Consider the following 12304-nt stretch of genomic DNA (forward strand, 5'->3'; position numbering starts at 1 on the left):
CTTTCCAGGAGACTGACAGTCCCAATATAGCAGCCCCACCATCTCTGCACCCCTCCACTCTCACATAGCACTACTTTAATAAGTGTTCATACCACACAGAACAATTTCTAGGGCATTTTTCCCTATTCACCTTAACAACTCTGCAAATAAAAGATTAAATCTTCCTTGTAATTGCTGAATCACTGATCTCACAGACACTATTGTTAGAAATAAACTAATAAAATACAGAAGAAGCAAGAATTTATTTTTTATTACAGAATCACAAATGAAACCCAATTCCTCCCTTTCTACATGGGATACATTGCTTATCCTATATATGGTTGACATAAATACATTCAAGGGATTTGGGTCGGCATTATGTAGATGTCATTGTATGAAGACTGATGGAAGGAAAAGGGCATTCTGGATCACTTGGTGCCCAGATCCTTGTCAGGTCACACCTGTGTGGTTCAGCACTTTTCAAAGGAACATATATCCAGGAGTGCTGGAATAGAAAGGAATATATTTTTAGAACATCGTACAATCATTATCACATTAAACATCCCTAGCAGTAATATACCAACCATGGTGTTATACACAGGTACAGAGCCACTTTCTTTGCAAGTTCAACAGGAATGGACAACTGGCAGTAAATGCGCCAAGGCTGAGAGACTGCAAACTGCGCAACAGGGTGAGTGAAGGAAGTGTTGTGAAGCAAGAGGAAAGGCAGATGAAGGTTACACAGAAACATGGGGGTGAGCTGGAGTAAAGGTGTCAGCCATGGCTCCATTGGTAGCATCCTTGGTTTTGATCAGAATTTTGTGAGATCATGTCCCATTTCAGAAACTTGAGCATGAAAATCTAGAGTGATACTTCAGTGCAATACTGAGGTAGTATTGGAGTTGTTTTAGTTAAAATAAGACATCTAAACTCTGTGGAAGATGTATTTCTTATCAGTGACCTGTACAAAATTATACATCAATGAATATCACTAAAAAATGGATTTTCTGGTCATTATCATATTGCTGTTTGTGAGATCTTGCCATGGACAGATTAGCTATTATGCTCCTGCATTACAATGATGAGTAACTTTAAAAGTATTTAATTTATTGTAAAATAATTTGGGATTATCCATTGAGAGGCACTACGTAAATACAAGTTGTCAGCTGGTAAGAAGAAGAAAGATCCAGACTGGAGGCCAGCAGTAGGGTTAGATGCTGGCAAAGGGGAAGGTAAAATAAAAGAGACAAGGGGAAAGATTGGGAGGGGGAAGAGGAAGAAACACCAGAGTTACAGACCTGGAACCGTAAGCAAGTAAAAGTAGGACGAGAGGCTGAGGGAGCAGAACTCCAACAGGGAAAAAATGTAGGGAATAATAAGAGGCAGAGGAGTGTTAGGAAACCCAAGGGCTGGGATGAGAGTAAATTGTCAGGGTAGGTGGCATATTGAGAAGACACACACAGTTTTAATCGCTTACACAGATGACAACAGAGTTGGAGACCATGGGAAAATAATAGGGGGTGCAAGGATGAACTGTTGAGGGGTGGAGGGTAGGAGTTGTGTTCCAACAGCATTCATCTGAACTCCATCAATGTTATTGAAATGCACTGGCTCTCCTGATTTTGGCTACAATGATACACAGATGGAAAAGCTTTTACTCAGTTCAAAGGTACTGGGAGTGAAAGTTGGTGACCCAGAATCTTAAATTTCAACACTATCTTTAAGAGACATTTAGACAGGCACTTAAATGTACAAGGCATTCATAGAAACGGACCTAATGTGGCCAAATAGAATTAGTGTAGTTGGGCAAAAGAGGTCAGCAAGGACATGTGGGGCTGCAAGGCCTATTTCTGTGCTGTACAACTCTTGTGATCTTAATGGTTCCTCTTTGGGTTCTGGCTCTGCATTCATGAGGGTATGACTGGCTCTGTGGTATCCTCTGTTGCACTCACACATTAAGCAGAAGTCATAGAGTCACAGAATCATAGAGTTATACAGCACAGAAACAGGTGCTTTGGACGCCATGCCCTTTCTGCTTGATTAGGAAGAAATCTTTACCCAAGACCCAATTACCATCCCAGGCATCATTGCAGTTCTTGCAGAATGAACATGATCTGCAAGTATTTGATGTGAACCCTGATGCCTCTTGCTTGAAACACATGCAATACATGCAAAAATATTAAAGAAGAACTATGCTGACTATGTTCTTATTTCATCAATATTTACCAGGATGTTTACAGCTATTGAGTGCTTCCAATGATGTCACATAGTTCTTATCCAGGAAAGTGTCACTGTTCGACTTGGCAATTTCAATGAGGCACTGAGTGGAATCCTTAAAAAGCAGGTCTTTCCCAAACCTCTTGGAGCTGAACATCTCAAATGTGTTTTTCTGTGTCCCGTTAATACCATGTTTCTCCTGCAATAAGAAGCAAACTTGTTATTGATGTCAACAACAAGTGCTGTACAATGACTCACATGCAAATTATACTCCAAACATAATAATAGGACTGACTACTTTCTGAAGGCAACTAGAAATGAACAAAACATGTGGTTTGTCAGCACCAAACACATCCCAAAGACACCCCAAAGCCAGTGCTGAAATCCAGGATTTCCACCAAAATCACAGCTGTCAGTGTGATCTCATTGAAGCATAGAAAATAGTCATGGGGCTTCACAGAATAAATGATGATAGTGGCATTGAAGGTAATATATTACTATGTTCAAAGGACTGGTTAACAGAATAATAGGATAAGATAAATGGAGCAAAAAGTAAAATGTGCAAAGAACTCAGTAGGTCAAGCAGCAATTATGAAGGCAAGGGGACAATTGACATTTCAAGTCAAGACCCTGCATCAGGAGTGAGAGTGTAGAGGGAAGGGAGCCAGTAATGAGAAGTGAGAGGTAGAGGTGAGACACGCTGGTAGGTGAAAGAAGAAAGCACGTGACTGGGAGGATGATAGGCAGATAGAGCCAGGAAGAGAGGGGAAGGGAAGTGTTAAATGGGCCAGGTTCAATTTGGCAAGTTAAAGCTGATGGGTTGTCTCAAGGTTCTGTGCTGGGCACTTGGATGTCTACAATCTATAAGCAGGACTTAGTTCAGGGACTGAGAATAATGTATGCAAGTTTCTTGATGACATCGGGATAGGTGGGAAAATTTGAGGAGAACATAAGTGTCTGCAAAAGGAAGTGCAAGAGTGTATAACCATTGGTAGGAAGCATTGAAAAGTAGACTATTATTTGAACAATGCAAGAATGTTTAATGGTTGCTGTTCTGGGAGAAGGCAAAGACAATGTTGGCTTATATTGCAAGTGGAATGGAGCTGAAGTCTTGCTGCAACTGCAGAGGGCTTCAGTGTGACAGCACTCGGATACAGCTTTGGTCTCCTTATATAGGGGAAATGCAGCAAAGACTGCTAGTCTGATTCTTGGTTGAGGGAGCTGACTTATGGGGGAAAGTCTGAGCAGGTTAGGCCTAAACTTTGGAGTTTAAAACAATATGATGAGATCTAATTGAAATATGTAAGACTCTGAGGGTGTTAAATGGGATAACTGCTGGGAGGATATTTTTCTCAGTGGGGGAGTGTAGAATTAGGGGCATAGTCTTAGAATAAGGTTGATTGCTTAGACTGGGATAGAGTCAAAAAGCACAGAAACAGACCCTTCGGCCCAACCGGTCCCATGCCGACCAAGATGCCCCATCCAAGTTCATCCCACTTGCCAGCATTCAGCCTATTACCTTCTAAACATTTCCAAACCATGTACCTGTCCAAATGCCTTTTAAAAGTTGTTATTATACCTGCCTCAACCACTTCATCTGGCAGCTCATTCCACATAGATACCACCCTGTGTGTAAAAAAAAAAAAAGTTGCCCCTCAAGTTCCTATTAAATCTTTCCCCTCTCACCTTAAGCCTATGCCCTCTAGTTCTTGATTCCCCAACCGTGGAAAAAAGACTGAGTGCATTTACCCTATCTATGCCCTTCATGATTTTATACTCCTCAATAAGATCACCTCTCAGTCTCCTACATTCTAAAGAATAAAGTCCTACCCTGTCCAACCTATACCTATAACTCAGTCCTTCAAGTCCTGACAACATCCTTGTAAATCTTTTCTGCACTGGAAATAACATCTTTCCTATACAGGGTGACCAAAACTGAACACAATACTCCAAGTGTGGCCTCACCAGCGTCCTGTACAACTGCACCATGACCCAACTTTTATACTCAGTGCCCTGACTTATGAAGGCCAACATTCCAAAAGCCTTCTTCACCATCCTCTCTACCTGTGACTCCACTTTCAGTGAACCATATACTTATACTCCAAGGTCCCTCTGTTCTACAACACTCCCCAGGGCCCTTCCATTCACTGCGAAAGTCCTATCTGGATTTGACTTTCCAAGATGCAACACCTCACATTTATCCGTATTAAACTCCATTTGCCATTCCTCAGCCCACTTACTCAGTTGATCAAGGTCCTCCTGTAATTTTTGATAACCTTCTTCATTGCCCACTATACCACCTATTTTAGTGTCATCTGCAAACTTATTAACCATGCCCTGTACATTGCTGTCCAAATCGTTGATATAGATGACAAACAATAATGGGCCCAGCACCGACCCAAGGCACACCGCTAGTCACGGGCCTCCAGTCCGAGAAACTACCTTCCACCATCACCCTCTGCTTCCTACCATCAAGCCAACTGTGCATCCAATTAGCCAGCTCTCCCTGGATTCCATGTAATCTAACCTTCCAGAGCAGCCTACCATGTGGAACCTTATCAAAGGCCTTACAGAATTCCATATAAACCATGTCTACCGTCCTGCCCTCATCAACTTTCCTGGTCACCTCATCAAAAAACTCAATCAAGTTCATAAGCTATCATCTCCCATGCACAAAGCCATGCTGACTACCCCTAATCAACCCCTGTCTTTCCAGATGTATGTATATCTTATCCTCAGAATCCTCTCCAGTAACTTACCTACCGCAGATGTTAGACTTACTGGTCTATAGTTCCAAGGTTTTTCTTTGCCACCCTTCTTAAATAAAGGTGCAACATTCGCTACCCTCCAGTTTACCGGCACTTCACCTGTGACTAACGATGATGCAAGTATCTCAGCCACGGCTCCTGTAATTTCTTCTCTAGCCTCCCACGGTGTTCTTGGATATGCCTGGTCAGGACCTGGAGGTTTGTCTACCTTCATACCTTTTAAGACATCCAGCACCTCCTCTACTGTAATGCGGACTATCCCCAAGACCTATCCATTTACTTTTCCTGGTTACAAAGTCTTCATGTCTTCCTCCATGGTAAAAACAGAGGGGAAATATGAGAGGAAATTGCATGAGGGTTGTATATCATTGAGCATATTTAGAGCTAAGACTTAGATTGTTGGCCTATAGGGGAATCAAGAGCTTTAGAGATCAGGGAGGAAATGTTCAGCCAAGATCTCATTGAATAGTGGAGCAAGCTTGAGGGGCTGTGGAGCTCTCCTACTCCTATGCTTTTCTTATGCTTTTATGCAAGAGATGTTTTTCATTGAAGTAGGTCAAGTTCAGAATAAAAACGCAAGATCAATTTGGCACACAATCAGAGTTATGAAAGACTTTAAGGATAAAGAAAGAACACAGAATAATTTGCATTAAAAGAACACAAATGAGCAAATCTATAAAGAAAGGGGAATGAATTTCAAGAAATTTATATTTGGCTGAAAGGAGATTCTGAAAAACAGCTGTAAACATAACATTCTTTAAATATGACGGGGGAAAGTAAAGAACACCAAGGAGGAATAAAATCAGAAAATGGTGGGATCACTTGGCAAATCTATAACCTTGGTATAATCTATAATCTTGGTATTGAAATGCCTTGCCACGGGATCATTTCCATCTAGCCAAGTAGCTGGACAGTTTAGAGTCATTCAAAAGAGAAAACTGGAGAAGGGTATTATAGAAATTATGAATGATGTGGAGAAATTGGATGAAAGTAAGTTTTCTATCCAACACATATGTAGAAAGGGTCACATTTACAAGTTACTAACAATAGTTAGTATATGAAATTCACAATGAATTTTGTACATGCAAGTAAATGCAATCCTTTTCTGCATTATTGGTGAAACAAGAAACCTAACAGATTTTAAAGAAGGAACTAGATGAATTCTGGTCATCAAAGTTATTGTAAATTCACCAAAGGAATATTGTGTTGGGTAGGAGAGAAACATCAAGTTCCTCTTTGTACCTGACACTTGAATATGTAACCAGGCCAAAGTGACGTCAAATTGATGCAATGGAGATTTTCTCTGCACATCCCAATGTAGTTTTTTAATGGGCTTTCATTCAACAATCTCAGAGGGCCTAGTTTACCAGGGCATCACAAAAGGGTTCTTAGTCAAGATTGCCAGTTTAGTGAGCATACTCTCAACATACCAATCCGAGGGATAGGACAAGGGGTTAGCATCTGACACTCCCCTTTTCACAGAGAGAATTTTCAGGAGCCCGTGCATGAGAAAGTCAATTTCTATTCAGGTAGATTAAGGTGTGCTGTCCTTAATGATACTCAGAGTTATATCTGGCTGGAAAATTATTCTGACCATTCATATTACATATAAAGTAAATATTTGTTGATTTGTCAGTTTCAATTATCCTGTCCGAGGACTCTCTGAAGAGATAGGAAAATGTTCATGACTGTGTTTCCAAGGCATTTGGTTTATGCAATAAAAGTCCACTACTATACTGTACTACTGCTTATTAACACAGCAGAAATGGTGCATTCCAGTTTATAGAGGACATAAGGTCTACTTGTAAGCGTGTGCAGTGACCTGACCTTAATCCAAGACTAGCAACCATTATAAAAAAAATAGAAAAGTGAAGATATTTAACCAATCTGATTTTAAATACACAATACAATATTGCAAAAGTGTACAAAAGAAATTACAGAAAGCATGATGCAGTTATTTAGTTAAGGTGAACTCTTTTTAACATAAGATACAACAGAATCTGAGGTTATAGATTTGACAGCATGAGCTTGAACTGAATTGCATCTGGAATTTCAATGCTCAACTGTTGAGTTCTGGAGAGAAATACCAAGTCAGAGTTTTACTGGAGACTTTTTGGCTGCCCCATAATTCACTACTGAGAGGAATCAATTTGAAGTCTGGTACAATTCACCCACAAAGTCCTCCTGCACCATGTAGACAAGTAAGAAATGTTTGTACTCACCTCTTCCTTTTTCAGCAGTTGGACAACAACATTCCTCTTATCTGGTCGAGTCACAACAGCATGTGCTGGGACTTTAGCCAAGTGACACTTCATATACTGATTGACACTGACTACAGTATTATTTGTGCACAACAGATAATAATTGGAAGACTGTAGATTCTGATTCCAAGCAAGTACTCCATTTCCTAGGTAAGAAAACAATTCCATCAATTGTTATAGCTACATTCTCTCACACAAATAAACCAAAAGATATTTCTGGTTGAAAAATATGGTGGCATTAAGTGCTACTTCAATATAAAGGATGCAAACCAATTTCCAGGCAATAGTTCTCAAGCATGGCATGACCCAAAGAAGTAGCAAGGCACCTTTCTTGTTCATTAAAGAATTAGGATTGATAAAGTATCTGTGGCTTAACAGCTGTCATATATGGTACTCAACCATTGAACAAGACGTTATGAGCATCTAAGCTAATGCTAAGCATTCTAATTTTCTGGTTATGAGTACAATACAGCAGTCCTGATAGATTCTATCATGAATCAAGGCATCAATGTGTATCCTTCCTGAATAATGTACAGATGGGAACAATGAGGTCAGCATATTTTGACAGTTAGATACCAATATTCAGCTGCACAGCCTAATGCACTTGTATACCTTCTGTTCCTCCTCCACATGAGAATCCTCTAGAGAATTATGGTGCCCACTGTGAAATAGGTAAGGTTCTGAAATTTTAGAAGTTAGATAGTAGTGAATCCTGGGGGTGCAGAAAATGTATTAAAAAAATGAGAATGAACACATTGCATCTAAGTTTGTTAATGATATAATGAGGTGGTGACGTATGAAGAGGAGGTTACAGAGTATGTGTGAGGGATTTAACTTGGTTAATTGAGAGGGAAAAAGATGACAAATGGTTGCATTATTTAGTATCTGGACATCAATGGCAGGGCCAACATTTATTGCCCAGTCCTAATTGCCGTTGCTAGGTCATTTAAGAATGAGCCACATCTGTGTGTCTGCAATCACATATGAGTCAGACCAAGTAAGTAAGGAAGATTGTCTCTCCCCATGAAGGGCATCAGGGAATAAGATGGAGTTTTAACAACACTCTGTTAACGGTGTGGTCAGCGTGACACATTTTTTAAAATTCCAGATTATTATCTGAATTTAAATTCCACGAGTGCCAAGGTAGAATTTGAATTTAGGTTTCTCGGTTACTAATCCAGTAACCACCGGTGTACTGTAGCGGTCGCTACCGCGGAATAAAACAAGACTCTACTCTGAGGATTGCCAAACAGAACTGGTTTATTTTCCCGCCTTGTGCGGGCCCTTTAAGGGAGAAAAACTCCCGCTCAAAAAACCGGCAATGACGTAAGTCCTACGTCATCAGGACTTTCCCGCGCGCGGGTTCTCCCCGTCGCTCGGAAAGACGAGGCCCGCCGCCATCTTGGGCCTCGTCGCTCCGACGCCGCGCGACCCGACTGCCGAGCCGGTTCGCCCGACTAGACGGTGAGTCGCCACAGTACCTTATTTTGGAGAGGTGTCTCCTTCAAGGAATATAAGATCCAGCAATCAGACCTAAACCAAAATAGTGCTGAGGTTTTTTTCAAGACTTATGTAGAAATGGAACATTCTAGAATAAAACCATTTCAAACCCTTATGCTGGTCATGGACGATTATTCTCACTGAAATCAGGTGGATCTGCACAGAGCGGGAGCTAAATTTGGAAACTGATGAATTTGTTTTAATGGTTCAAGCCCGTACAGTTCACTGAAAAGTCACAGTTTTGATCCTGTTATTTAAGAAAGGATATACTGACAGTGGAGGCAGCAGTTGAAGAGATTCACTGGGCTTGTTCCTAGGATGAGATCATTGTTCCATCATGAGCAGCTAACGAAAGTAGATCTATATTCTTTGGAATTTAGAAGAATGAGGGGTGATCTTATTGAAATATTAAAGGTCCTTAGGGGACATGACTGGGTATATGCTTGGATATTTCTATAGTGAGAGGAAGGGGATTTAGTGACAAGATTAGAGAGCGGTCATTTAAAACTGAGGTGTGTAGGAACTTTTTCTTGCAGACGATGGCAAATATCTGCAATTCTCTACTGCAGATGGTTGTGGAGGCTAGATTATTGGGGGTATTTAAAGTGAAGGTAGATAAATTTTTGAAAGATCAAGGAATTGAGGCCTTTGGGGAACTGGCACAGAGGAGGATTTGAGGCCTGGGAAAGATCAGTCATGATCATATTGAAAAATCGAGGCAGGCTTGAGTGGCCTACTCCTACTCCTGTTTTCTTATGTTCATATATAAATCACACGTACCATCAGTATTCTCCGGCACAGTTGTATGTTTAACAAAAGCAACATCACCTGCTTCCACAAGGCACCTGAAGGAGATTTAAACAAATAATTACTGTAGATTATGCATATGTATGGATACACTGTAATGCTGCTTTGTAATAATATCACACTGAGTGAAACACCTTGAATGGAGTAGAAGCTTGTGAGTAAAACAAAGTCAAAATTCAAAGTCTCACTTATTGCCATATGCACAAGTACATGTATGCACAGGTGCAATGTAAAACTGACTTGCAGCAGCATCACAGGCACATAGCATCATGTAAGCAGCATTCACAAGAAAAACATACATTAAACATAAATTAACTTTTACAAGAATGAACACCATTAGAACAAGAAAAAACAGTACATTTTAGTGCAAAGTGATCATAGTGTTGCTAAACTGTGGTCATTAAGGTTTTGCCTAACATGAATATAGCTTAAACATTCTGTCTTGCAAATAAACAATTCTCTCTTTTGATAGACCTCAAAGCATTTTCAAAAAAAGAACCATTTTAATATTTTCCATGCCCACTCCTGAAGGTATTGTCTGTCAATGGCTATGGATTGACATTCACCACTGGCAGGAGTGGGTAGAAAATACTGGAGAAGGAAAATACAACATCATTCTGGTACCCTTTCCATTTTTGTAAGCCAATTTATGTGGCTGGTCCAGTTGAAATTGTGATTAATGATGAACCTTTGGGGTGTTATTGGTGGGGGTCTTAGTGGTGTTAATGCCATTGAACGCAAAGTGTATGTGCTAATACCCTCTCTTGTTCAAGATGGTCATTGCCTGGCAGTTCTCTGTCATGAATGTTACTTGCTACATATCAGTTCGTGTCCAAATGTTGTCTGGATCTTGCTGCTTGTAGGTATGAATTTCTTCATTTGCTGAGGAGTTGCAAATGTAATTGAACATTGTGCAATCATCAGCAAACATTCCCACTCTAACCTTACAATGGAAGGAATGTCATTGATGAAGTAGGTGAAGAATGGTTGAGCCTAGGACACTGTCATGAGGAACTCCTATATTGATGTCATGGGATTGGGATAATCAATCTCCAATTACTACAATTGTGTGAGGTATAATTCCAGCCATTGGAGTGTTCTCCCCTTCTGCCCACTGATTTCAGTTTTATCAGGGCTCCTTGATGCCACACTTAGTCAAATGCTGCTATGATGTCAAGAGTAGTCACTCTCACTGCACTGTTTGGTCCCTATTTGGATCAAGGCCGTGAAGGTGTTTGACAACCACAGAGGAAATTTAGGTGAGCAGAATATTGACCGTTGTTAATCATAACATAACTGCATATCAGACAGATGAAGATTTAGTACTGTACCTGAAGGCTCCACTGTAGCTGAAGTAGCGTTCATTGCTGTTAGCGACACATTTATTTTCCACATCTAGTTTGTCTTTCATACCAATACACAGGGAACACAGTTTGGGATTAATCTTCTCAGCCCCAGGAGCACAGCTTGCACTGAAAAATGTTGCTTTGTTCAAAAAGAAAGTGGGTTAATTTTCCCAGTCAATGAAGTGATATTAAAACTACGGACTTGCCCATCGCTAACTGTCTTGTCTCTAGACTTCTTAAAATTAAGCAGCTGTATTCAGCTGAGATGGAAAGCAATCTGGAAATTCTAGTGTGGATTGGAGTTCACAAAGAGGGGAGTCCAATTACAGCAGAAAACACAATTTGGAGCGGAATGCAAATTAACCAGGATTTCACCTTGTTTGTGAAGCTTGAAACAATTTTTCACCCCTCTACTGGAATAGTGCCAAGGGCTCCCTTAGGGATTCTACATGATGCACACACCAAAAGGCTGGTGAACTTAAACCTGTTGAAAGCTCACTTGGTTCCCTTACTGGATCCTTTTGGACTATAGAGCAACAACATGTCATTTCTGAAGTTGAACAAATTGGATGGTTTTATTGTTTTTCTCCAAGAGCAAACCACTCAGTCTAATCAGGTAAATAGTGCAATCTGCAATTTAGGTCAACTGCATGTCTGGCTGGGAAATGATTCTACTTCTGCTGGGAAATAATGATCTCAAGAATCTTGGTCCAAAGCACTCCACTCAGGAAGAAAGGAGTCATAGAGTCATACAGCACAGAAATAGGCCCTTCAGCCCAACTTGTCCATGCCAACCGAAATGCCCATCTAAGTTAGTCCCATTTGCCTGCATTTGACGCATATCCCTCTAAACCCTTCCTATCCATGTGCCTACCCAAATGTCTTTTAAATGTTGTTATTGTACCTGTCTCAACCACTTCCTCTGGCAACAATCTTTCTTGATGAATATTAATATTTTCATGACTCACCTTCATCTGAAATATAACCTTAAAAATAATTTTGTTAGCAAGTAATATCAGCTTCTAATATTGCTGATTGGTCTATAAGATCACCTAGGTACTGTTGCCCAATCTGATCTCAACACTGGATCATATTATTACCAAGAACAAATCATATTTTAGGGTAAAGGTTTCAACCTTTGCTTTCAGTCATCATGCTGGATTTTGATAATACCAATAATCTTCCATTCCAAGGCATATAAACTGAGCGAAATGAAAAACACTATGATGCTGGAGGAACTCAGCAGTCCAGGCAGCATCCAGAGAGAAAAGCAGGTGGTCAACGTTTTGGGTCAGGACCCTTCTTCAGGATTGAGTTCCTCCAGCATCATAAGTGTTTTTCATCTAGATTCCAGCATCTGCAGTCCTTTGTTTCTCATATAACCTGAGCCCCTTCCTAGGGAAGTGCCCATGCCCCAGAGCCCAGA

General features: G+C 40.5%; 1 protein-coding gene across 1 annotated transcript in view; it reads right to left on the reverse strand.

Annotated features, from left to right (window-relative positions):
• Window positions 1-223: 223 nt before the first annotated feature.
• LOC127571502 (serotransferrin-A-like) overlaps window positions 224-12304 on the reverse strand; it is a 46172-nt gene continuing 34091 nt past the window's right edge. The window contains exons 13-17 of the mRNA XM_052017921.1: window positions 10864-11017; window positions 9506-9570; window positions 7187-7371; window positions 2206-2395; window positions 224-484 (exon numbers count right to left, since the gene is read on the reverse strand). Of these exons, the coding sequence (XP_051873881.1) occupies window positions 450-484; window positions 2206-2395; window positions 7187-7371; window positions 9506-9570; window positions 10864-11017 (629 nt within the window). The 3' untranslated portion in view covers window positions 224-449. The remainder of the gene's footprint in view (window positions 485-2205; window positions 2396-7186; window positions 7372-9505; window positions 9571-10863; window positions 11018-12304) is intronic.

The sequence above is a fragment of the Pristis pectinata genome, chromosome 6 (assembly GCF_009764475.1).
Source record: "Pristis pectinata isolate sPriPec2 chromosome 6, sPriPec2.1.pri, whole genome shotgun sequence".
NCBI classification, from domain to species: domain Eukaryota; kingdom Metazoa; phylum Chordata; class Chondrichthyes; order Rhinopristiformes; family Pristidae; genus Pristis; species Pristis pectinata.